The 27,925-nt window shown below is 32.1% G+C and overlaps 2 protein-coding genes across 2 annotated transcripts in view; both read right to left on the bottom strand.

Annotated features, from left to right (window-relative positions):
- LOC129220280 (ubiquitin-conjugating enzyme E2 Z-like) overlaps positions 1–1,559 on the bottom strand; it is a 41,350-nt gene extending 39,791 nt beyond the window's left edge. The window contains exon 1 of the mRNA XM_054854668.1: positions 1,165–1,559. Coding sequence (XP_054710643.1) covers positions 1,165–1,379 — 215 coding nt within the window. The 5' untranslated portion in view covers positions 1,380–1,559. The remainder of the gene's footprint in view (positions 1–1,164) is intronic.
- A 5,639-nt stretch (positions 1,560–7,198) lies between these two features.
- LOC129220363 (checkpoint protein HUS1-like) lies at positions 7,199–27,901 on the bottom strand. The gene is made up of 8 exons (XM_054854771.1): positions 27,754–27,901; positions 26,234–26,361; positions 22,997–23,173; positions 20,799–20,906; positions 16,839–16,913; positions 15,216–15,312; positions 12,326–12,436; positions 7,199–7,414 (listed from the first exon to the last, which is right to left on the bottom strand). The coding sequence occupies exons 1-8, from the start codon at positions 27,803–27,805 to the stop codon at positions 7,329–7,331; spliced, it is 834 nt and encodes a 277-aa protein (XP_054710746.1). The 5' UTR covers positions 27,806–27,901; the 3' UTR covers positions 7,199–7,328.
- Between the last annotated feature and the right edge of the window lie 24 nt (positions 27,902–27,925).

Raw genomic sequence — 27,925 nt, 5'->3', positions numbered from 1 at the left:
AAAAGTTTCAGCCATTACTTTGTAAACTGCTAAAGAATTGTGACGAGATTGAAAACAAATCGAAGCTAAATGAAAATTAAAACAAGAGAAACCCTGCTGAAAAGATAGAAAAGCTGAATCTGCTTTGAAACTGTCGTTTACAAATGTCAGGGAAAACGGTGATATTTTATTTCACCTATTACTATGTGATTAAAAATTGCATACTGTAGCTTTAACTTTTCATGTGATTCAGATATTTCCATTCTGTTAATTAGGTAACTTATAATTTAAACCAGAGTTCAGTTCAGTCAGCGTGGTTTTAATTTGATGTAGCAAAAATAAATGCTCTTTAATTGAAATTAAAATCCTTATTTTGTCTCCTGGATTTTTTTTTTTTTTTTGATTATTGTTATCATATTGTATATCTGTCCCAAAGTGATCACATTAAGCGGCGCCTACTGTATTAAAAGCATACGCGATTGAACTAAATCAAGGGCAGTTGCAATGGATTTTATATTTTGCAACTTTTATGAAATAATTATATTTTTTTACCTAAACAAATATAATTTAGTAGTTACTTGGATTATAAACGAGGGTTTTCAGTTTTCGCCAGTTTCTGTCGGTTTTCACCAGTTATAACCAGTTTCTGCTACTGACAAAACAAAAACCAATTTCTACCGGCAGAAAGCCGAATCTGGCTGCAACATATCTCAAATTCATCAAAACCAAAGCCCTCCTCATAATAAGCATTAATAAAGCAGTTAATACTTGATAGATCATTTAGAGGTTCCACTATTACTTTTCCAAAATATTATTCCACTTGGGAAAGCCCAAACAGTCTATGTTTTAAAAAAAGTGCAGACAAAAAGCTTTAGAAAAAAAGTTGTTCTATCTTTCATTGAAGTCAAATATACTTTTTAAAGATAATCATCTATTTATTCTCAAAAGAACACACAAATAATTAATTACGAAATGGAAAATTATATTTTTGAACGTTTTGTCAACTTATGTCTAAGTTCATGAGAGACGTCTCTTACCTTGTCAAAAACAACGACAGAAAATAAATATTTAACAAACGGAAAAAACATTTAAAATTTTGCTATAACTCTCATTTCTGCCACTCAAAACATTTACATGTATTAGCAAATGTTCAGAAGAAGTCACATTTAAAAGAATGCAGCATACCTTTTAATTCGCATTAAACACTGAGGTGAAGGTGTCTCTTTACTCCAGTCCACACTCATAGTTGGATCCCAGAGTATACTTTCGGTAAAACCAAAAGCAGTACTTAATACGGTAGATGAAGTACTCGATACACTGACCATCATTACTTCGTTTTCTTCAGGATCAGCCATACTGTCAGCCAAACAAGGGACCGATTCCCACTTCACTTCTGACATTTGTTTCTGTACGTTTTAGATAATGCGCCTATGGAAATGCATATAATTTTAGACTTGTGTACCTAGTTTACAAGATTTTCTGAAATAAGTTTACAAAATCGGAGAGTACACAGACTTATACAATTTAAATTGTCATTTTGTTAACCATTTATCAACAAAATAGATGGCAGACGAACTGGGCAACGGGGGGATAACAAAAGACGTTGCCAAAGCCAAAATCTTCAAGCACTTTAATGGAGTGAAAATAAAAAGGAGCAATAGTTTGGCTCTTAATAGAGTCCCTATATAAACACGTTGTAGGGACTCTAGCTCTTTTGTTTACGAGAGAACTAAAAAAGATTTTTTAATACATTTCTTTTTTTTTTCTTGTTGCAGCATTAAAAAACTACTTGTATTGAACAAATGGAACACTGGAGCCTTAGTGGCAGAGAGGTCAAAGCATTTGCTCCGCAAATTAAGGGCGAAGACTTGTAAAATCTTGAGATCTTTTCTTCCTTTTGGCGGGGGAGAGAGAGGGTCATGAAAGACTGACAGGAGCTTAAAAAGCCAAAAGCTCTGGGATTAACCCCCAACTCCCCTTGCAGCACCATTTCAAGTGACTGGCACCAAAATGTAATCTGAATCTGTTAATAGTTGGAACCATGCATGAAAGCTTGTTTGATATCTTGCAATTTTGAGATTCCAATAAGGAGGCGCAGCAATCTCCAGCTCATGGCGGCTGAAATGGGTAAAACAAATACCGAACCTGCTTTTAAATATAGTGAATGACAGTAATTGAACCGTTTATTTAAGAAACCCAGTCTAAGGGACGGGAAGATAATAAACACGTCAGACTGACATTCATCGTTCACCAGAAGCACTTTTTGAGATATGATCCTCCTTTTCTATCTTATTTATAAAAGCAACACCCTCAATCGTTTGCTCCGTGGAAGATTCCTGCCCCATCCTTTTCCTGCTGTCATCAAAGATAGCCCACATGTGATGCTTTTTTTAGAACTTCAATTTCGAAGATTTCTAGGAGAGCGCTCTACCAAGGCAGTCCGTCATGGGAGGAGGGGGGGGGGGGTGCTACCGTCTCTAGTTTTTCAGAAATTGGGCCATTAATTTCCTCTTAATTACAAAAAAAATAATAATAAAGAAAATATGCGCAGTCTTAAAAAATTGAAGTAGTAATAATTCTTGGACTCTTTAGCGAAATAATTTTTCGATTGCGCCATCCCTCCCTCATACAGCACACAACTGAACAGTTGATCCCGTGTCTTTGTAAAAACCTGAAGACACGAAAAACAGCCTCTGGACTTTCTAGAGGTGCAAGGGGAAAAAAATCGGGATGATGGTTACATTTCGGAGAGGAAATGTTTAGTAATTTTCTACGGTCAAAAAAAAGGGAACATTTCTGAGCCGTCCCCCCCCCCCCTCCTTCCTTGACCATTTTGAAAAGGACGATCTATGGAATGTTCTAGTCGTGAGCGGCTCGTATGGGGGAGCAAGAACTGCCCTTCGTATTTATAAATACAAAAGTGTCGACCAGTACAGGCTCTGGGCCCAGCTAGGCTGGTCTTAGTCAATGTACAATACCCAGTGAAGATCAATGGCCCTCTTAAAACTATCTACTTCCTTGTTCATTACCACCTCTTCCGGTAAGCTGTTCCAAAGTTCCACTACTCTGCTAAAATAATAATTTTTCCTAATTTCCATGAGATTTAAATAGCTTAACACAATGATCCCTTGTCCTGTTTTCAGTGCTAAACTTTAGGCCCGTAACATCTTTCATTTCAATAAATTTAAACAAGTAAAGGGAGTTACAAAAGTAAATTTTAAGTAAAAGGGCGTTGTCCCTCCACTTCTAAGGTCAAAGTTACCATCGATCAAAAAATGGTAAAATTTATCCATTCAAGTGTTTAATAAAGAATGAAGATCCGACTTAATTAGTGTGGGTTTTATGTTTTTCTCATCAAGTTACTATTTCATAAAAATTGAAATGATGCTTTAAAATGGAAGAAAAAGAAGTCACTCTGTGGCCATCCATCCCGATTTTTGAGCTCGTGCCCCTAATTTTTTAGTTGTCCATCATTCAATTGTTTAATTCATAAAAAAATCAGCTGGAGGAATACGGCCCACCTAACTGAAATGACAGCACAAAGGTATCATCCTATCAGCATTTCCTAAAAATTTATGTAAGACAGAAAGTCTTTTTCAAACAAAAACATAAGTTATGAAAAAAATTTACTTTGCAAATACCCTCTCCCAGAAAAAAAAAATCGGAGAACTTTTGCCAATTTTTTTTGGATCTATAAAAAAAAGGAATATAATGTAATAAACATCTTCACTATTGGCAATGTCCAGTTTTCATTGTTCTATATGCATAAAAGTTTCGTACTTTTGATCAAGATTTTTGTAGAGGGTTTGTTTTTGCAATTACTATTTTTGGTAATTGTTGCTTTTATTCTGATGTAATGTACAGTACAATTAAGATTTGAAATTTTTTGTAGTCTTATCGCATGAATGGTGAATTAGCGAATACCTTTCCTGTACTTCTTGTGCATGTAACTTTAAAGATAATGAAGTTTTTAATTTCCTGTCAGAAAAAAATAAATTATAGCAGGATGTAAAAGTATTTATTTATCTAAAATCGGGAAAATGTCCAAGTTTCCGAGGTTCCCCCCCCCCCCCCCAACTTTTGTTTAGCTCTGAACATTTAAAAAATATATTATTCCTATTTTTTTTTTATTTATTTGAGCAATTTGAGGCTACTACACTATGCAAAAAAAAAAAAAAAATCTAGTGCTATGTATTTTGGTACCAATCGATCAGAAGAAGGCTTAACTGTTAACTGTTGAGGGAGTATTGAATCAAATTGCTTTTATACTCGCAAGCCCAAAATCACGACACACAATTCTGCTCAAATGTGGGGTTGAAGATTGGGACTGAAGGGGGGGGGGGGGGGCAAAAAAAAAAAAACTAAAATCCATAAAATTTTAAGCGGCAGCAAAAAAAATGAAAGACAAGTACAAAATTTTGCTAATGGCTGGTTTCGAGAGCATAGGAGTGGAAATTGATGCAAAGCTAACAGTTTAACTCGCGTTTTTCTTAAAATTTTGATAAATTACGCACACAAGAACTTTCCCCGGAGAAACACTTAGCCAGGAATTAGACTTCCATTATTTATCCCAAAGTGTTTTGAGATGTAACGAACAACTTGTTAATGATTTCATTAAGCAAGTACGGCTTGTTTAAGTAAAACAATTGATTTACTAATATCTAAACATTGAATACATAGACTAAAAGTTACTGCTTGCGCTAAATAATGTTTAAACAAATAATTATATGAAAATTTTGACACTTCTGCTTATTTTTTTTTACAATTTCTAATTTTTCTTCCTAAATTGGAAACTAAAATAAATAAATTAACCATAAAAGTGCCCCTCCCCCCGAATCACTCACTGCGTCTGCTTCATTCTTTTAATAGAATTCTCTCCAAAAATAAAGATACCATTATTGGATCACAGGGAATTTTAAATTCTGTAAAGTCTTTCAATCAGGTTAATTTGGTTTAAGTAAACTCCACCAAAAAGGTCTTTTTACATGGGAAACGTGCAAAAATATTTTTTTAAAGATTGGATTATTTTTAATACCATTAAAGAATTCAATTATGCATTAGTGCAATGCATATACCTCTCACCCTTTTCGAACTAGGGTATTGAATAATTTTTTTTTTCAGAAAATTCACAAAATTTACTGAGTTTCCTGCTGTTCTCAGGTTTTGCACAGTCAGATAATAGCAAATATTCCATGCTTTCTTCTAGGGCTCATGGACTGCTTTGTCAAGTTCCCCCAAGGATTCGGAAATCTCCCTCTATTCCTTGTGGTCCTTGGAATACTCCAAATAGTTGCATCTAGACTGGTAGAACAGGGCGGGACGGGAGCTTTGTTAAATTTTAAAGGAAGCATTTCACTACACGGTGAATCTATTAATTTATGCTCATGCCTGTAAGAGCCCGCTATACAGGCGTCCCTCATAAACCACGGTTAATTCTTTCCGTGTAGCATCAAAACCGTGTTATACAAGACTTTTTTAAAAATAACTCTTTAACTTATTTTTTACATTAATTAATCATGTACATAGTAAAAATTATGTCAATATGTACCGTGTTGTATCGAAACCGTCTTATAAGAGACTTAGAAATAATGTATATCAAGGGATGTTTACCGTGTTATATGGAAACCAAGTTTCATAAAAACAAAGTAAAAACTTATTAGAGTTATAAAACATTAACAGAATGTACTAAACAAAAATGAAATCCCATCTTTTCTAAACATAACATTTATATTATATCGAGGGCGCCTATATAAGGGCGCCTATATATATTCCTTGCTTTTAGTACTTTTTTCTTTGGAAAAATATAAAAATATTTCTTCTCCAGCCATTAATGAATAAGTAATTAAAAATGTCAAATTTTAATGACTCTAATCCATCCTGAAATCTGCCTCCATGGGGAAAACATCTTGCTAAACCATGGTTAAAATATCTGAGCCCCCCCTTACAACTTTGCATATGGGCGCCCATGGTTATATCGAAACCATGAAGTATTAAAATGAAGTATAAGTACTACCATGAAGTAAGCTTCGTACCGTTGTATATTGAAACCGTGTTATTATAATCGCAAATTTGGTACTGTGTAATATCGAAACCGTGTTGTACAAGTACTGTGTTGTAGGAGGGATGCCTGTACTTGTTTTTCAGTTGGATTATTGGATATCAATTTTCAGCTGCTAGATTCTGGATTTGTCAGAAAAAAACATGACCAATGAAACCTTCCTTACTAAGCACAAAAGTTGCATCTGCGGCCAAGCTCAAAATGAGACATTTTTTTAACATAAAGTTTTATGCCTCCATATCTTTGCTTGAAAAGAATAGTGACAACTCAAAAAATACCAAAAATGAGATTTTCAATTAATATTATACTTTTAAAAAATTGATCTTCTAAATGGAATAAAGACAAGTCGTACATATCAAAGTTGCAGGTCAATGGCAACATTGATCAAAATGAAATTTGACCAAAATTTGATAAACATTTCAAGGAACCCTTAAAAGTTAGAGTAAAAACTGAATGAAAAAAAAAAAAAAAAGAATAGTATGAACCATTTTTAAGGGGAATTACACTAATTAGAATTGTTATGAATGAGACAACAATAAATAACAAATCGCAACAATTTAAAAAAAAAAATGGTTTCCTGAAAAAGTTGCTTTTTTGAGTTGTGTCACTATTCTTTTTAAGCAGCGGTATATTCAATTCAGATACCACTCTTTCAGAATTTTTTTCAAAAATATTTTCCATTCACAAACGACTATAAAACATTGTATGTAGGTAATGTTATAAAAGACTACATCAAGACAAAAACTCAATTTTTAAAAAAAGTGCAGACATGGCAGAGTAGAAGAGGAAGAAGTGTGTTGCTTTCTGAAATTTCTCACTTTTTTTAAGTGAGACACAGCTACTTGTTTTCAATTTCAATTATTCAAAATTAAGCGAATATAATGAAAAATCAATGACGGAAAACAAATCAAACGTGCCATTTGACAAATGTTTTATGACAGATTAAACATTTATTGGTTGAGAGAAATTTTCAGAGCTTGTGTAACTTCGGAAAAGACTCGAAATAAACCTTGAGGATTCATATTTTCTTGTATATTAATTCAACATAATAATGTTGAATTAATATAGATCATTCTGAAAAATTCAATGTCATAGCATAAGAAATTGTGTGAACTGCTATCTTTTTTTTCACACAAATACAAAAACAAATTTAGTGTTTTAATGGTAAAAAATATGTACATACACAAATATACAAAAGATATAAGCTGTACACTGTGAAAAACAAATACAGTTTTATACAATAATTGTTTAACAACATATTTCAATAGTATTTTACAAAAGAATGTTGTTGTCAAGCCACAACACAGGGCAGGAAATACTGGATTGATACGTCATCATGCAGTAAGAAAAATTGCACCATTTGATGATGAGTAATGTCTGAAACACACAAAAGAAAAAATAAATAAATATTCACAATTTAGACAAAAAACAAGGCTGATGATGAAAAAACAAGGCCTTGTCATTATTATATAATTGCCAGAGTGACCATTAACTTACAGCAATGAGGAACAAAATTTTTGGCGTGCATCTTCTTACTTTTTAAATGCAAGAATATTTTACAAGGGTACCTATATGGGGGGATGGGGGGGGGGGTGCAAATGGGGGGCTCAAGACCCCCTCTGAAATTTTTCTTGATTTTAGTACTTTTTTTCTTTGTAAAAATGTTAAAACATTTCTTCTCCAGCAATTAATGAATAAGTCATTAAAAATGTAAAATTTTAATTAATCTGTACTGAAATCTATGGGGAAAATATCCTGCTAAACCATAGGGAAAATATCTGAGCACTCCTTAAAATTTTGCATATGGGCGCCCCTGATATTTTATTTAATGTTGCTGACATTTCTTTTCATTAGATTCAGGACACTTAAAATACATTTTTTAAAGCGTTTCAGAATCGATGTTAAAATGTTGGAATAAACTCTGCGATACTTCTATAATGAAGAAACTTTTGAGGAAAACAATAATGACAATAATATTATAGAATATAAATATATCATGCAAAACAGATTGAAAAAAGAAAAAAAAATAGATGTATCATTTGTTTAAGAAATAGAATTCAACTTTTTATCCAACAAATGAAATTAAGAAAACAACCAAAATTTAAAAACCGTAAATGAGTTCGCCCTCATTAATATGTTTGTGTTATAATTAAAACATTTGTACATACCCAGGTAGCACAAACCATCGGATTTACGTTGGAGAAAGGTTGAAAATGCATCGTAATGGTTGGAAATATGTTTTGGTTAGATATTGGTTTTTTCATACGCTCATCCGATCATTTGAAGCATCGGAGGATGGTTTAAAACCAACCTATATCCGACTAAACGCATTCCCAACTTATTTCTAACCATCAAACCTGTTTCACATTTACGCCCATTTATTGTAAGCTGGTTGCTGATTTGCGCGTTCTGCGAAGCGTGCGTAATGCGTCCCATAAGCCCCCCCCCCCCCCCCCGCCTCTGCAGTCTTGTTGAGACCTAGGACTTGAAAAAGGGGTGAGGGAGGAGTGAGTGCGCCAGGGGCATAGCCATTTTCTTTTTCATTCCAGGGTCACATACACATTCACACGTGTCGTACTTGCTCACGGCGAGTGTCGTTCAATCTCACAAGTACTAAAGTCATCTAAAGTAATTCAATTCATTTTTCCAACTATTTTTCTTTCTTTCAATAAATTTAAAACTAAGATAAAACATTGTTTTTTTTTTTGTATGTGTGTGTTTGATTATTAAATGCATTCTTCTTTTATTTGTTTTCCAAGCACGGCAAATGATTGTGGCTGTGCAGGCCCAGATTTTTCTTGTTTCAAACTGCTAGAATTTTTTTCTACAAATTCATTTTGGCAAGAGGTTTTAGGAAGAGGTTGTTTCTAGGGGAATTTTCTCTTTTTTTTGGGGGGGGGGGGTCTCCGATGAATCGAAATTCTTGAAATTTTTGCTCATTCGAACTGATTTTCTTTTTTTGATAAATGCTTTAACTAGTTTTTTTTAGAGAATTTTGTGAATGCTTTGAATTCGTTTTAGAATTTCATGTTGTTCCTTTGTTTAGCTTTGGTAATTTTAAACGCACAATACATGTGCAATTTACCATAGAAATAAAATTGTGTCTTTGCATGAACTTTTCTCGTTGATGGATAAAATACATTAAAATTCTTTCCCTAATACTAAAATGAAAAAAAAAAAAAAGTCAATGAACATGAATTTTTGAATGAAATGGGAGAGTATAATAGTTCGACAAAACAATAAAATAAGTAGTTTTCATGATATTCAAGTTTAACCCACGTCATTTTAATTGTTATGAAGATTCTAACTGAATGTGTATGCGTATGTTTTTATTTATTTATTTATTTATTTATTTTTTTAATTCTTATTTCAGGTCAAAGCAAAATTGAACCTTCAAACAAGCTAGGTTATTTTTCATGGCAGAATTTTAAAGTCAAAGATTTTATTCTGTCTTAAGAATAACCTTGCTGGTAATTAATATTTCCTGAAAAAGAAAAAAAGAAACTAATGTATGCTTATGAAGATAATTTTCGAGTAATTATTCAGAAAAATAAAAGGTAAGAATTATATCTTAATTTTTGTTCATGTTTTATTGAAACGTTTGTAAATGATAGGGAAATGATAAATTGTATTTTTTTTTATATATTTTTTTTAGCACTTTTACTTTTTGAAACAATATATTGATGTAATGAGTGAAAATAGTAAAAACTTTAAATGAAACAGGTTTGAGAGCAATCAGAGGTAGCAATAAAGGTTATGATGTCACAAACAAAGGGCAAAAAGCCACATCAATTATAGGTACTATATATGATGCAACTATATTTTAATTTATTTTAGCATATAAGAATTTCCATGCTTCAGCATATTTTTTTAATTTTTAATATTTCTATTTCTACGCTTGTAAAATAATAATGATTTGATATATATTTGGTAAAGTATATTGATTTGATGAGGGAAAATAATAAAAAATTCAAATGAAATAGGCTGGAAAGCAATCTGAGGTAGCACACTATTAAGGTTGCGCATATTAAATTTCAATAACATTGGGAAATAGTTACTTAAATGTTGATTTTTCAACAGAATAGCGTCGGAAAATAATCAGTCTAAAACGTTGCAGCTAACGTTGGAAAATTGTTGGATAAGCGTCGAAATTTATATTGGGATAATGTTAAGAAGTGTTGTTTAACTGTTGTAATTTACATTGGAATAACGTTTGGAATTGGTTGGTTCACCGTTGCATTTTACGTTGGAACAGCGCTGGAAAAATGTTGAGATAACGTTGGAAACCAATCGTTGGATAACCGTTTTCCGACGGTGCACTTTAACGTATGTTCTAACGTAAGAGGCCGACATTAGTCTAACGTAATAAGCTAACGTTGGCCGAATGTTCGTGTGCTAGCTGGGTACACACACACACAAAAAAAAAAAAACAATGTAAATGGTTTTCTTTTAATGATTAAAAATAAATTCAATTTTTATTAATTATTTCATTTAACAGGTTCTAGGTAACACACTTTTCTGCAAGCACATGCATCCCCCTCGCCCTCCTCCCCCCCCCCGAAAAAAAAGTTGTTTGAGCAGTTCAGTTAGATTTTTAAATTTATAATGAAATTTTATAAGTTATGACAAACCTTCAAAAATGGATCTGTACTTCAAGCATAAATTTGGGCAAACATTTATTTAAAACATTTTGCTCTATAAGGTTGCCTACTTTATATCAAGCTTCATTAATTCTTTCAGGAATTGATGATTACATATCATTTAAAATGTCAATTTCACCAAATCAGCTCTGATTGCACCTATCTTGGTCATTTTCCCATTATTGGTAATTTTGATGCGATTCAACTCTCTAAATATCACCAACAATTGCCAAATTGAAACCAGATTAAAAAAAAAAAAAGCCAAATTTGTCGCCAAGTTAGCAACATAACTTGGCGACCAAAAGACTGTCAATATATCGCCAAGTGTCCGCCAAATTGTAACACCACTTGAGTTTACATCGAAATTAACAATGATTCCCCCCCAAAAAGACGGGCAAAAGACCCCCTTAGAAACACCTGAATGCAACTAAAAGGGGAGGTGCACAACAAGACCCCACTAGGAGTCCACGTACCAAATTTCAACTTTCTAGGACATACCATTCTTGAGTTATGCAACATACAAATGCATATCCGCACGTTCATACATTCATACATACAGAGGTCATGAGAAAACTCGTTGTAACTAACTCTGGAATCGTCAAAATAGATATTTCGCGTGTCTATACGTTCTTAGGCACGTGTGGTCGAGTCGAAAAAAAAAACTCTATATTCATTCGGGGGGGTGAGTAAAATGGAAATTACGGTCGGTTTTTGAGTGAAATTTTTTTCGCAAATACAATACTTCCTTTTTGTAAAAGGAAGTAAAAGAATTGAACAACATACTGGGTGAAGCCTCCTTATTTTGTTAGCTATCTCAGCATGTCACAATAACATTTCATCAAAATGAAATTATTCTTAAAATATGATCAAGCATTTTTGAAATAGTAGCACATTTTTATTTTTATTTCTTCTTCTCAATGTCATTGTTTCAGCACTAATCACAAGATCTTCATAAAATTTTTGGATTTTTTCTGTTTGAAAATTCAATTTTAAAAATATTTTCAACAGCTATTAAAACTGAAGAAGTAGTGAATCTAGCTAATATTTCTTTTGCTTTTATTCTCTTTCTTTTTTATCGCGGGCTTTCTAATGGTGCTAAAATTAAACTGGTCAGATAACTTTTTCGAGTAGAGAGAGCCATTTAATGCCATTTTTAGGCACTAAAATAAAAATTCGAACGGTTCGGTACTTTTTTTGGCACTTGAAACCCCCTAAATTCCTTCTCAGTGGCAAGCAAATCTATATATATATACATAAATATCTAATCATAAGCTCTTTAATTTGTTTGAGACTGAGAAAGATTCAACAAGCCTCACAAACTGTTTCGTAACTTATTTTCGAGCAGATAGACTTTTAAAAAAGCAAAAATGTTATGGGAAACCTCTAAAATTTAACTGCATTGTATTGAAGTAAAATCTATGTTGTTCTTCACAGCTTTCAAGTAATGAAATGAGAATCTACCATCTTGGGACTCTTTGTCCAGACCTGGACAAAGAGTCCTTTTGAGTCTTGTTGCATTTGTTGTCTTGTGTAACAAACAATAAATCTATTAAAATGGAAGATCAGCCTTATGACAACCATACATAATTCAATTACGACGAGAAATTTGTTGCAAATGTTACGAAAATTAATGTAAATGCGAACATACTGCAAACGACTTTGGCAGGATTAATTTGTTGACCCATCAGAAATTGGTTGAATTTACGAACATCTATCCTGCATTCGGCTAATTGCCTGTTTCCATCTGGTGCAGCTGCAACTACAAAAAGAAGTTTTGAAAGGAAACATGTGAAACATATTTTTATCACCATTCACAAAGACATTGTAAGAATTTATCAATTTCAAAAATAGAAATTCTTCGTTTCTAATACAGAAAACGAAGTTTGAGCACTTGACTAGGGTTACCATACCCCCTGGTTTAATGATGATACACCCACATTTTCATGATGACACACAACGACACAGTGCATACACATATATTTATATTTAAAAAAAAAAAAATCAAGTAACTGTAAGAACTTTTTCAAAAGATGAAGAGTGGTATAGAATTGAGAGTCATCAAAATATTTATATCGGGTGTATGTCAGTCTCATTTTTGGATGATACACATCACACACTTCCACAGCTTTTGCTCAACAAAACTGATTGTAAGACATTTCAGCGAGCAGAAAATTTAGATTTTCAAGGCATCCTTTTTGTGTAAAAACAAATTTTTTTGACATCTGCAGTAGAATGTAGCAAGGAACAAAATTTGATGCAATCTAGGCCTTTTTTCCTGCTAACCACGTATCAGAAAATTTAAAACAAAAGGAATGACTTTTAGCATGAATTGTTTTGCTGATGATATAAAAGTTATAGGAATTGTATTAAACGAGGAACAAGTAAAACAGCTTCAAGAGGATTTAGATCATACTACTAAGTGGGCAGATAAATGGGGTATGGCAGTAATGTAGGGAAATGTCAAGTGCTATAATCAGGTCATGGAAATAAGCATACAAGTTATTATTTACTGGGTTCGGTCATTAGTCAGGCAGAAAACGTTTTTAAAAACAACTTTAAAAAAATTCTGAAGTGTAATGTTAAAGTATAGACAGTCTTTAATAATTGAGACATGTTTTTAGTAAATTGCCACTGATCGTTAATAATAGAACAAGTATGTTTGTTTGTAAAAATCACATATTAGAGATTCCTTCGTTTAGAGGGATACTTGATCCCTTCATTTAAAGGGATACATGATCCCAGAGATCAAGTATCCATATGACAATATAAACACAATGAAAACAATATAAATGTTATTTACTTAGTTGACATTAACTTCAAACATTCAAAACCATGTTACCATAATAAAATTTATCATAGTTTGAATGATAGATTTAAACAAGCACTACTGTAAATATGCTAAACAATTGAAATATCAGTTCGCACTTGTAACCCACATAACACTTCAAACATCTAAACATAAACTAACTCTAATTAACCAAATGAGCTTGAACAAGTTCAAATAGATGTCAAATCTTTGTTTGAAGGAAAAAATAAATGATTTTACTATAGTTACGATTTAAAACAAAAAGGTGAGTTGCCCATTGTGTTGACCCATTAGCGGATAGAATGCAAAGTTGGATTTCTAGAGTTTGAAATAAGTTTTCTGAAGTGAAAAGGTAATATGTTTAATCAATCTATTTTTCCTGAAAAATTGACAAAATGTGTTAAACTGCACACATTTAGTTGGGTTGAGAGGAACTTTAAACTACAACAAACGAATTGTTTGCATTTGACTTTTCAGATTTTGAAAACATATAAGCTAGGCTTTCTTTTTTATGAGTACACTGATACTTACATTTTTCTTCCCTCTTTTAAAAAATTAATTCAAAGGATGAAACTCTTAATTTTATTTTTGCAAGACAAGAAGCAAATAAAATGATTTTCATGCTTGTCATCCTATTTTTTTTTTTTTTTTTTTTTTTTTTTGTTGTAAGTTTATCTTCATCTCGCTACTTAAAAAAAATTGTTAGTTTTATTTATAAAATATAGTATTGTTCACAACTGTATTGGATAAGAAGTAACTGATCAAAAGCATCATAAGTTCATGAAAGTTGTGTACATTTTTTTTACAAATGTCTAGTGAAATTTGAAACTATGTTATTTTACATTCACATTAATATAATCTAATGAAGAAAATTAGAAATTGTGTTTTTTTTAGAAACATTATGTAGAAAACTAAAATCCATAAATAAATTGCCAATCTAATGAAAAGTCTATGTATTTTCTCAGTGGGATTAAGTATCCCCCATGAAAGGATCGTGTATCCCTTGATGTGGGGATACATGATCCCTTTATGAAATTTTTAAAAAAAATTATTTTACCAAAATTATCTGTTTCATTTCAACTAAAAAAATACTGTCAGGTAGAAGAAAAATTACATTTGTTCACGTACTTAAAAAAAAAGAAATAATAATAATAAAAAAAAAAAAAAAAAACTGATAATTGGAAGCAGAGAAAAAAATTAAAAACTAAAGTGAGATTAAATATCCCCTGTCTCCCCTACGTTTTAATTATAATGAGTATTAAAGCACTAATTCTGAAACATAATATACACATTATCATTCACAAATAAATGTTTCACAATCAAAAGAAAGTGAATTATTCTGCTCTTCTGCTAGCTCCATGGTTTGCATATCAGCTGCCTTTTCTAGAGCAATAAGGCATATTTTTTCCCTGTGAATATTAATTTTAATTTAAAAGCCTTCACACAATTAAGATGGAAAGATGAAAAATTGTTTCAAAATGTAATTTTTCTAAGAATTTTTATGCTTGCAAGTTGGAATAAACAGCTTTTTACAACTGCAAAACTTATTGTTTACGTCTGAAAAGTTGTGCGGTTTATAGAGAATTGCATTATATAGGTTGGCGTTAAAAAGGTAATCTACTGTATACAAAACTTACATTTAGCACTTGTCCAGTGTAATAAAAGACTAAACAATGAATATAGCAAATATAATTGAAAATATGAAAATTAAATAAAAAACAAACAAAAATACCTGAGGTTAGATTCAAATCTTTAAAATGAGTGGTTATGGTAACAGTGTCCGTTTCACACCTTAGATGAATCTCCCCATCTGAGCTTGCTGACATTGTCTAAGATGATTTTAAAAATAAAAAAAAATTAAAATCTTATAATGTTGGGATATATTTTTCAAATGTTATATGATGACCAAACTTACAGCACAAAGTAAAACTACGTTTATTTTTTCAAAAAAGTTTAGTTTACACCAGATTTTGAGTGCTTTGTAAATTATTTTTCATAATTGAATATTTCTTTCAATTGTGAAAAATGCATCTTTGATTATATTAGTTTAAAACTACTCTTTTTTTTTCTTTTTGAATGACTGGTTAACATACATGTGTTAAGCAATGCTTCTCATCACTTTCATTGAAGGCATATAAATTAATACCTATAACATGAAAATATTCATCAAGAATTTTTTAAAAATATTTTTATTAAAACAACATTTGTCTAATTCTAATACTAATGCACAACTTCTACGACTTTAAAGCTCTTATGAAATTGTGAAGGATTAACAAATTTAAGTTTGCATTTCAAAATAGTTCAAATATACTATAAATATATTTCCAAATTCGTAAATTTTAAAATGTACTGATAATTTATAATTTAACTACAATGTCTAAAATTTATGTATTTCAGCTCCATTATTTATTCTCACCTTTTTGGCAATGACATTGACAAGGGCTATGACGGAGGCGAGATTCATGGAGATGAAGTATTTTCTATTAATATAGGCCTAAGGGACACATTTTTCAGGGAAATAATTTTTTTCTTCATTGCTGCATGTATTATGTACAATAAAGTATATTAAATATTTATTTTTTTTACACTAATTTACATGCCTGAACTTCAAGTTTACGGAGGTGAGAATTAAAAAAAAAAAAAAAACAGACTTGGTTTTTAGAACAAAATTTCAATGAAAATATCACAACTTCTATATGGCTCAAAATAAACTAAGTTAACTCTCTTATATCACAAGAAATTAAATGTGATTCCATTATTGCCAATGAGTCAATGAGAAATGGCATTTTGTGCAAAGGTAATGGAAGTGAGAATTTATTGTGTGATGTAATTCACTATCCCACTAAAACAAACTAAATTACAACACAAAAAAATTAAATATACTTAAATATTTAGTATTTGAGACACTTGTGGAAGCAACAATTATTAAATATGCAATCTTTTAATCAATCAAATTATTAAGTAACATTAACAGCCACACCAGGTGTGCTAAATGCCACAAAGGCGAGAATTCACATGCTGCGAACCAAAAATATATGAAAATAAAAAAAATATTATAATAAAAACCCGCTGGAAGATTTAAATGGTTATGTATTTGATGAAATCAAAAAATATTTTAAAAGGAATTATTCCTTAACATTTTCATTGCAAACGGCATGTGACAGCAATGTTACACTTTTTGACAAAAAATGGCCCAAAAGTGTATACACATAATATAAATTCACACAGAAAAAAGCATAAAAATTTGAAGTGAATATTTAAATTTGTGAACAAAGCTTCGAGTTAGTGTGCTCTTTTTTAATGACACGCTGCTCAATAATTTATAGTAGTACAAGAGAATTAAATTCCTTCATACCATGAAAGTTCCAATATTTTTCATTCTTTCAGCAACACTTCTCATCACTTTCATTGAAGGCATATAAATTGATACCTATAATATAAAAATATTCATCAAGAATTTTTTAAAAATATTTTTATTAAAACATTAACCCAATTCTAACACGATTGCACAACTCATACGACTTTAAAGCTCTCATGAAATTGTGATTTAATTTAAATATTATTGTAAGAGAATAAGGGTGCATTTGCCGACGTCAACCGGTGACTAACCGCAGCGTTCTATGATCTACCGGCTGACCGCAATTTAAGCCGGTTGATTGAAGCACGTGACATTTTTGACCAATAATAAGTATTTTTCCAGCTGCGTGTTATTCCTTCCAATTATGGTATTTTTTTACTTTATTTTCTTTAACATCAAAAGAGATAATAATGGAGGAAAACACTCATGGAAAGCTATACATTTTGAAATTAACCAATTTTTTAAGGGTTTTACTACAAAAAATAATTTCTACGGGGGAAGTCCTTGAAGACAGAAAAATGAAATACAACCATTCATCTTTTGTATATTTGTAAAATAAATCATTTTCTTCAAGATAGACTATTAACTAAGAGAAATATTAATTAGACTTGAAATTATCAAATTATTAAATATATTTTCGTAATTTTGCATAAATCGGACAAGTCTATTTACAATAAAAATACTAAAATGGAACCAATAACACTATGGTATTGAAAGATAAGAGTCTATCTAAAGGTGGTAAGAATGCTTGGGTTTATCAATAGCTCTATTTCACACAAATCCAAGAAGGTTCTTGTGCCTTTATATAGGAGTTTAGTAAGACCTCATTTGGAGTATGCTGTTCAGTTATGGTCGCCTTATCTCAGGAAAGATATTTCTGTATTGGAAAGGGTTCAGAGAAGGGCAACTAGACTAGTAAGGGGACTTTCAGATTTAGACTATGATACCAGACTTAATAGGCTTAACATGTATAGCCTGGAGCAAAGGAGAGTCAGAGGGGACATGATTCTGTTGTTTAAATTTATCAAAATGAATGATGTTAATGGATTGAATTTTTGCACCGAAAGCAGGACAAGGGGTCAATGTGTTAAGTTATTCAAATCTCGGGCTAACCTGGAAATAAGGGAAAACTACTACTTTAGTGGGGTTGTGAGGGCACTTGGAATACCTTACCGGAAGCGGTGGTCATGAGCAAAGGAGTGGATAGCTTTAAGAGGGACATTGATCTTCATTGGGGACTTATAAACTGACTAGGACCAGCCTAGCTGGGTCCAGAGCCTGATGCTGGTTGTCACACTTGTATTTGTATTATTTTTTGATATGAGAGGATAAAATAAATCCATAAAATTATAGAAATAAATCTACCGATAATGACCAGCTTTCTATTGGCTCTGTTAGTTGCTAAACTGCACTCCCGACCTTAGTAATCAAAATGATTTTAACAACTGATGTTAAAGAAACATCATTTAACTTGAAAGTGAAGTTTAGGTTTAAAAAAAAGCAAATAAGTCAATAAATAGCAAATAATAAGCAAATAAGTAATTGCCTAGTGCACATAATTATTTTAATTAAAACATAAAGGAGTGAGTGAAATCTTTAAATTTAAATAATTTTAGCAACACAGAAAAATCAATCATCAGTAGGTGCATGATTCTTAACTATTTCTACTTAAGTTATAACTACATTTCATTGGGATAATATGAATTGATAAATTCACGATTGTTTAGCCAAATTTGAAATTGAAATTACGCACATATGTGTAGCGGCCATTTGAGGTAGCTTAAATTGTAAAGCTGAAATGACACTATGTCTACGAAAAATAGAACTGTGACTTTAACTTTATTTAGTTTCAAAATATTGCACATATACACATCACTTAACAAAATAGTTAGCAAGGAACTTAAAATGGTGGCAAGCAACTCGCTTAAGTACATTTTACGTTTTGGCATTGCCAGATATGTAAATTTTTTTTAATTTGTGAATCTTCAGAACTAAAAAAATAAGAAATGGAAGAAAATAATCTTCTTCTTATAATAATTATGTGTTTTACAGGATCACTATAAATTTGGAAAGAAACAGTTTGAGTTGTGCCTAAAATCATGAAATCGATCAAAAATTCGCTAAAAAGATACTCTAAATTTAAATCAATAAATGTTCAAATAAATGATTCTGATGTTTAGGAAGAAAAAAGTTTTAGTGATATTCTGATCTGACCCCCTTTCCTCCTCCTTCGCTCCCCTTCCCATGTTTTTTTTCCAAAAACATTTGCTTGAAAGGTTTTGTCCGGAATCATTTTATTAACCATATTTTTTTTATAGCAAAAGATGTGCTGCCATGCTCAGCACAAAAGTTGTATTTGCACTATTTATCAAGATTGAGCTACAGTCACCAAGCGGTTCTTAATCACATATTTCACCCAAATACGATGTTTTACAGTCATTTGAGGCAGTGAGAAGCAAAGTGGTGCAAGTGGAAAAATTAAAAACTTGGAGATAACCAGTACAAATGGTGGGCGAACCTCTACCCTGTCTTTGGGCAAGAGATTGTACTAGTAGCCCTGGTAGGTGCTGCTGTACAGCATGATTTAGGGGAAAAAAACCAATGTAAGCCTACCTAAGATCTGATCTTTAAACGCGTTTTACTCGAAACTTGAAAATGTCCACTTACATCCCTTTGCTTCTCACTGCCTCATTTGTCAATGGGAAATATTTTTAAGAACATTCAGAAAAAGTTGCATCTGAATCAAATACATGGAGGCACAAAGCTTCAAATGCCAATTTCTCATCCATACTAATAATATAAAGCTGAAGAGTTTCATTGTTTGAACATGCTAATCTCAAGAACTACTGGTTCAAATTGAAAAATTATTTTTGTGTTCAATAGTCCATTTATTAAGGAAGGCTATAGGCTATATAATATCACGCTATGACTAATAGGAGTGGAGCAGTAATAAATTAAAATTAAACCAATGATAATCATGATGCATTTTTTGTTGCATCAGTAGCTTGAAATTTTGTTGCCCTAGTAGCTCAGTCGGTAAAGCGCTGGGCCAGCAATCCCTAGGGTCTTGGGTTCGAACCCGGCTGTGGACGGGAAGGTTTTCAGCATTTATTACCTTGCTCATTTAAATATTAACTTATAAATCAAGGGTTTTCAATCACTTTTTATTGAATTGTTTTTTCTTATTTAACGGAAAACATGCATGTGGATAAGGGCGTGTAATTTTTTACTTTTTATTTCACATATATCTATCATAGGCTGATGAATTTAAAATAGTTTTTAAATTCATTGTTGTCTTATTATCATGGGTGAAATCGCAGGGCACAGCTAAAAATAAATAAAGAAAAGCATACATTGTTTCTCAATGTTATTACTGACCCATACAACGCTGGGTATGTTTGCTATTTTTAAATATAGACTGCAGATGATTCCTGCATTTAGGACAGTAGTGTGTATTTGAAACTATACATACTGTGCAGTCTTGCATAATATAGACAAATTAGCGCACAGAGTTCGCAGAAATTTTTAGCTCTGCAGAATTTTTTTTCAAACTGCTAACATTAATAATTTTTTTTTTAAAAGGAATTTTCAAAAAATCCCAGTTTATTTCTGTTAAAGCTTTTTCCAAAAGACTTTTAAAGTACACGTGTGAAAAAAATAACGGTTTTGGCAGTTTTCTTTAGTTGGTGAAAAATAAGCACAAACTATGTTATTGTATAAAAAATTGAATGATTTAAAGCATTTTTTTTATGGGGGGGGGGTCTCTTTCATATTTGAATATAAATTTAATTCTTTACTCAAGGGTGAGTTAGGCAAAATAATTATTTGAAGAAAATTTTCCTGTTAGGATTTGTGATCGCAGAAAGCTTTCCATTTTCTCTAAGTCTGATAGTGTGGTTTAATTTTTGTTGTTTGAGAGCATAGCAATCGATTTCAAAGACTGTACATGATACTTACATCATACTGTATCATCGTAGGCTCTTGAAATTGTTCCCATAGTCTCCTAGGAATAACCAGAACAGGGACATCATGAACCACGACTCTTGAGTGAGAATGCAAAGATGGCTATGGAAAATATTTTTTAAACTCAAAGCTCTAGATCTGTGAACAATATTGGCAAATGGTAGTTCAATGTAATGAAAAAAAAAATATTTTTCAAAGAATAGAATTAAAATAATTTTGACAAAAATTAACAAAAATTACACATACAGAATGAGGCAAAATAATATAGAAACATTAATAAAATTGCGCTAAAATTAATAATACCTAAAACATTACACGCAACATAATTTTAAAATAAAATTGTTAAGATCGAAATCAAAGTTTTGTTTAAACTTTTATACATACTAAAAGAAGAAAAAAAGTTTATTTATTTAAATTTTCTAATTTCAACTGAAGTAACTTATACTTTCAGTCAGATGAAATGATACCACAGGCTCATTTGCATAAAGCACTTTGAAAATGTAATTGTGTAATGATAAAAAGCAATATTATTAAACTATAACTCTTTCATACATAGGGTTTAGGGTTAATCTTTAAATGTATCTAGTGGCATCCCATAATACGTAAAATAATTTTTTCTTTAAAGACATCTGATAGAGTTTCCAAGTTTCCATTAAATAATCAATGAATTACATTCTGCTACATCTTGTTTTTAGACATGTCATAACACCTTACTATACAAACAGCAGGATAGTTATTTACTTAATTTGGCAAAAAAGAAAAGTAAGCGAACATCAGATATTAATAATATCAGATAAATTTCAAGCAAATAATGAATTGAATTCTGCACCTCATAAACTTTGCTTTTTTTAACAGATTATCCGTGGATTATAAGCAGGAAAATACGGTAATCAGGTTTTGATTACAGAAGAGAAATTTTAGGGTTTAAGGATAAAAAATTATTTAAACCAAAGATTTGAAAAAAAAAAATGCTATCAATTGATTTAAATCATCAATAATAGCACTGATTTAAATCAACTGGCTAAAATCATTGACAGTTGACATTTAGCTGACATTGGAATAGGAGGAAAAACTTTACTTTGGGTTAGAAATTGGCTTACTGGTAGGAAGCAAAGAGTAGTTGTGAGGGGAAATCATTCTAATTGGAGTGATGTTTTAAGTGGGGTTCCTCAGGGATCAGGGTTTTAGGGCCTCTTTTGTTTATTATATTTATGAATGACATCAATGAAAATATTTCTGGAAGCATGAATTGTTTTGCTGATGATGTAAAAGTTATGGGGATTGTCGAAAATGAAGAACAAGTAAAACAGCTGCAAGAGGATTTAGATCATATCACTAAGTGGGCAGATAAATGGGGTATGGCAGTTAATGTAGGGAAATGTCAAGTGCTACACTTAGGTCATGGAAATAAGCGTATGAGATATCATTTACAGGGTTCAGTCATAAATCAGGCAGAAAATGTTATGGATCTGGGTGTCTTTATAAATCAGGACTTCAAGTTTAGTCAACAGTGCAGTATTGCTAGTAACAAAGCCAACAAAATGCTTGGGTTCATCAATAGATCTATTTCAAACAAATCTAAGAAAGTTCTTCTGCCTTTATATAGGAGTTTAGTAAGACCTCATTTGGAGTATGCTGTGCAATTCTGGTCGCCTTATCTGAAGAAAGATATTTTTGTATTGGAAAGGGTTCAAAGAAGGGTAACTAAATTAGTAAGGGGACTCTCAGATTTAGATTATGATACCAGACTTAATAGGCTTAACATGTATAGCCTGGAGCAAAGGAGGATCAGAGGGGACATGATTCAGTTATTTAAATTTATCAAAATGAAAGATGTAAATGGATTAAATTTTTGCGGGGAAAGCAGGACAAGGGGTCATTGTTTTAAGCTATTTAAATCTCAGGCTAACTTGGAAATCAGGAAAAACTACTACTTTAGCAGGGTCGTGGGCACTTGGAATAGCTTACCGGAAGAGGCGGTAATGAGCAAGGGAGTAGATAGCTTTAAGAGGGCCATTGATCTTCATTGGGGAATAGTAAATTAACTAGGACCAGCCTAGCTGGGCCCAGAGCCTGTTGCTGGTCGTCGTATTTGTATTTGTATTATTCCTAAGATAAATGTGTGGGATTTTCGCACAATTAGAGAGTAAAAATAAAATTACAATGTATATAATTACGATAATAAAACGTACCAGTTCAACTTCCAAAGTGAGACATGGAACATGCTTCTTTGTTAGTTTAAGTTTCACAGATTTTGCAGCCTGAGCAGATCTAAAAGCAGTGGCCAAATTGTCTAGCTGAAATTCTAAATAAATTTCGTTGCACTCTTCTGATAGTCCTTCCATATTGAATTCACAAAAATAATGATCCTATGAAGAGAAAAAAGATTTCAAAGTATTTGAATAAATACTGAACAAGAAAAATAAAAAAATATGCACTCCTTTTGTTCAAAATTACAGCATTTTATCCTCGCAATGTAACTAGATTTTTACCAGTTGTAAAAAAAAAATATTGTGCTTTCTCAGGAGTTAACAGGCTATCTGCCTATAAATATTCATTAAAATATCTTTAGCTGATGTAAATATGCATTAAATTTCCCGTCATTAGTATGTGCTAATTATTTCAATTTTTTTAAAAACTTTTAATAATAAACTATTTTGTCATTTTTGTTAAAGTTATTTTTTATTAATTTTTGCAATCTTAGATGTCTTTCCAAATACAATAATTTAAATTACAGGCTTTACTGGTACTAAAAATTTTTGATTTTCATTTTAAATAGGAAAATGAATAATTCATTTATAACATGGAAAAATTTTTATCAGCCATTTCATAACAGTTCTTGGTATGATGCATTCCAAGGTACCCAACACTTGGGACACCTTGGTCGACTTTCAAGAATTCTGCAGTACATTTCAAAGCACAAACTTGAATTTAAACCCCCTATTCTATCACAATTCATGTTATTTCAGCCTGGTGCTGCCATCTATATATTAAAAAAAAGATTGTAAATAGTATCTAAAAACGTTAGAAACGTATAGAACTCGTACTTTGATAGCTAAGAGAGAAAAAATTTGACCCCGAGAGAATCTCGGCTTAGTTCCCTTCACCAAAAATGGCAACCCAAGTGACATTTGGGCAAAGATCTCAAAGTGTTAAAACAAGAAGTATATAAAACAGAAATAGCCAGTTTTCAGGAATTGCGCAACCAGTTGAATGGAGCAGTAGTAAAATACAAATACAAAAGTGACGACCAGCAACAGGTTCTGGGCCCAGCTATACTGGTCCTGGTCAATTTACAATCCCCAGTGAAGATCAATGGCCCTCTTAAAACTGTCTACTCCCTTGCTCATGACCACCTCTTTCGGTAAGCTGTTCCGAGGTTCCACTACCCTGCTAAAATAATAGTTTTTCCTAACATCCATGTTAGCCTGAGATTTAAATAGCTTAAAACAATGACCCCTCGTCCTGTTTTCAGTGCTGAACTTCAGCCCCGTAACATCTTTCATTTTAATAAATTTAAACAACTGAATCATGTCCCCTCGGTCTCTTCTTTGCTCAAGACTGTACATTTTTAACCTTCTAAGCCTGGAATCATAGTCTAAGTGAGAAAGTCCATTTATTAGCCTTGTAGCTCGCCTTTGAACCCTTTCCAATACATTAATGTCTTTCTTAAGATAAGGCGACCAAAACTGAACAGCATACTCCAAATGAGGTCTTACCAAACTTCTATATAAGGGCAGAAGAACTTCTTTAGATTTGTTTGAAATAGATCTATTGATAAACCCAAGCATCTTATTGGCCTTGTTACTAGCAATGCTACACTGTTGGCTAAACTTTAAATCCTGACTTATTAAGACCCCCAGATCAGTAACTTTGTCTGCCTGACTAATGACTGAACCTTGCAAATAATAACTTGTACACTTATTTCCATGTCCTAAATGTAGCACTTGACATTTACCAACATTAACAGCCATACCCCATTTATCAGCCTACTCCGTAATACGATCTAGATCCTCTTGCAGCTGATTTGCTTGTTCTTCATTTTCTACAGTCCCCATAACTTTGACATCAGCAAAACAATTCATGTTCCCAGAAATATTTTTGTGAATATCGTTCATAAAGACAATGAACAAAACAGGCCCTAACACTGATCCTTGAGGAACCCCGCTTAAGACCTCACTCCAATTAGAATAATTTCCCCTTACAACTACTCTTTGTTTCCTTCCGGTCAGCCAGTTTTTTACCCCAAATGAAAGTTTTCCCTCCAATTCCTATATCAGCTAATTTGCTAAGTAGAGCAACATGCGGTACCTTATGGAAAGCTTTTTGAAAATCAATGTAAACAACATCTACAGGCTTCTTATTGTCCAAAGCCATGGTAACTTTGTCATAGAAATGTAATAAATTAGTTGCACATGATTTACCTTTCCTGAAACCGTACTGAAAACTAGTCAATAGATTCTTAGTCTCTAATTTAGAGACTAAGTCGATTAGAGATTCTTAGTCGAAAATTTACGATCTTAACTTTCATCAATGTTTCAAAAATTTTGCAAACCACTGAAGTTAGACTCACAGGTCCATAATTTCCCGCACTCCCTTTCTTGAAGAGCGGTGTAATGTTAGCCAGCTTCCAGTCAAAATGTTTACGGTTACATCTGCTAATTCCTCTGCACATTCAACTAAAATTTTTGGATAAATATTATCTGGTCCCGGAGCCTTAGTCTCTTTAATTTTTTTCAAATGAAGTAAAACGTCATCCTTGGAAAATACAAAGTCCTCAAACTGTACTATAGCTTGTGCCTTGTTGGTGTAACTAAATGAAATTTCACTTAGAGGTTGTTTCCGTTCACAAAAGGGCAAAGTAATGTATCAGGTGTGGTGGCGACCAACTTCAGCATCTATTGTAAATTTTGAAGAGTGGTTAAATGCACTCATTGTTGTTAGTTAACTTTTTTATTGCCGATTTTTCCTTTGTGAAAAGCACGGGAAAGTAATACTTCTTGTATTTCTACTTATTGTTATCTCTTTTGTTTTTTCACTTAATAAAATATTAAAACTATTATTTTGATATAAAAATATCATTTTCTTAAACAAAGAAAACAACATGCTTACGTAAAACAGAAATTTAAAACAGAAAAGTGCGACTCTTTGCTGATTTTCCTTTTTCAACAAATGTAGATTTTTACAGTGCATCAAACAAAAACCTGAATTTCTGCTGAACTTGAAGCCCAATATGATTTGTTGTATCACTAAGCAAGTACATATAAGTAACATTATGGTAAAAAAAAATCAGACTAAATTGTTTATTTTGTTATGAAAAAATGAAGAAAACTAGAAAAACTATGATCAATGTGCACAGGCATCAACTTCAATTAAAAATAATTCTAAAAGTTTATTTAAACAATAATAACTCAAGAATTGATATTTACCTCGGGAATTTCACACCATAAACTTGTACCGCCTGTAGTTATTCTTTCATTAAATACAAAGTACAAATGGGTAGGAACAATTCTTAACACAGCAGTCTTATTCATTTTCGAAATTGTATGGAGGATTCCTGAAAGATATTTAGTTTCATAAAATAACAGCCAAAAAGATATAAATTATTTGCATCAAACTTATACAAATACAAAAGTGGCGATCAGCAACAGGCTCTTGGCCCAGCTAGGCTGGTCCAAGTCAATTAATTAGTCCCCAATGAAGATCAATGGCCCTCTTAAAGCTATCCACTCCCTTGCTCATTACCGTCTCTTCCGATAAGCTGTTCCAAGTGCCCACGACCCTGCTAAAATAATAATTTTTAATAACATCCATGTTAGCCTGAGATTTAAATAGCTTAAAACAATGACCCCTTGTCCTGCTTTGCAGTGCTCAACTTCAGCCCCGTAACATCTTTCATTTTAATAAATTTAAACAACTGAATCATGGAAGCAAGGAAGTTTTAATTTCAAAGCGGGAGCTCAACCCCCCCCCCTTGCGCCTCTATATGGGCGCCCTTGAAAGTAGTAGTTTTTCCTTATTTCCAGGTTAGCCTGAGGTTTGCATAGCTTAAAACAATGACCTCTCGTCCTGCTTTCCGTGAAAAAATTTAATCCATTAACATCTTTAATTTTAATAAATTTAAACAACTGAATCATGTCCCCTCGGTCTCTTCTTTGCTCAAGACTGTACATTTTTAGCCTTCTAAGCCTGGAATCGTAATCTAAGTTGGAAAGTCCACTTATTAGCCTTGTAGCCCACCTTTGAACCCTTTCCAATGCATTAATATCTTTCTTAAGATAAGGGAACCAAAACTGAACAGCATACTCTAAATGAGGTCTTAACAAACTTCTATATAAGGGCAGAAGAACTTCTTTAGATTTGTTTGAAATAGATCTATTGATAAACCCAAGCATTCTGTTGGCTTTGTTACTTGCAATGCTGCACTGACATCGAATGCCTTTTTTCAATCAAAATAAGTCATCCATAAGTTCGCTTCTTTTGCATTGAGAAAGGCATTCCTTGTAATGCCGAAACACGTGTTTGCAGTAGTGTGAAAATGTTGTGCAATAAAATGTTGTTTTAATATATTTTAATTATACATTTTATGGGTAAGGAAGGCACTCCATTTTTAATCATGTCAAAAAGATGTGTTTTAAATTCTTTCACTTAAAACAGAAAACAAAAGCAAGTAACGATTTTTTCTCATAATTATTACTGACCCAGGCAACGCCGGGTAGTTTTGCTAGTTATACATATTTCATACACTTAGCTTTTTAACAAATTTTTGTACAATCGAAAATAAAAAAAAAAACATAAAAAATCGAATTCTCTTCAAAGATCGCATTTATTATTATTATTCGCAGTATGAGAATGGAAAGTATAAGTTTTTATTGAATAAAAAAATAATGCTTCCACTAAAAACGGGAGTTTTGTCAGGCAGAGCATGAAACATGAGTCAATAATTTACTTGTAAAATGCTGAATACTTGATATTTCAACCATTTTCCCCCGAAATTTCATAGTGAAAACTTTTGAATGTGTCTGAAAAACACCAATTGTCTTCTTTTTAACTTATTACAATAGTATTTTTGAAGTAAAAATCCAAATTTGTTTAAATGCCCGGGCGAAAAATGAAATGAG

The sequence above is a fragment of the Uloborus diversus genome, chromosome 4 (genome assembly GCF_026930045.1).
Source record: "Uloborus diversus isolate 005 chromosome 4, Udiv.v.3.1, whole genome shotgun sequence".
NCBI lineage: Eukaryota > Metazoa > Arthropoda > Arachnida > Araneae > Uloboridae > Uloborus > Uloborus diversus.
Note: the sequence above shows the minus strand (reverse complement) of the source record. Positions and strands in the feature narration are given on the sequence as shown.

Coding starts and splice junctions, on each gene's coding strand:
- LOC129220363 (XM_054854771.1), bottom strand. CDS start 27,805: ATGAAATTTCGGGGGAAAATGGTTGAAATATCAAGTATTCAGCATTTT. Junction 23,174..26,233: donor TATGGTGTGAAATTCCCGAG/GTAAATATCAAT, acceptor TTCTCTTCATAG/GATCATTATTTTTGTGAATT. Junction 20,907..22,996: donor TCACTTTGGAAGTTGAACTG/GTACGTTTTATT, acceptor TATTTTCCATAG/CCATCTTTGCATTCTCACTC.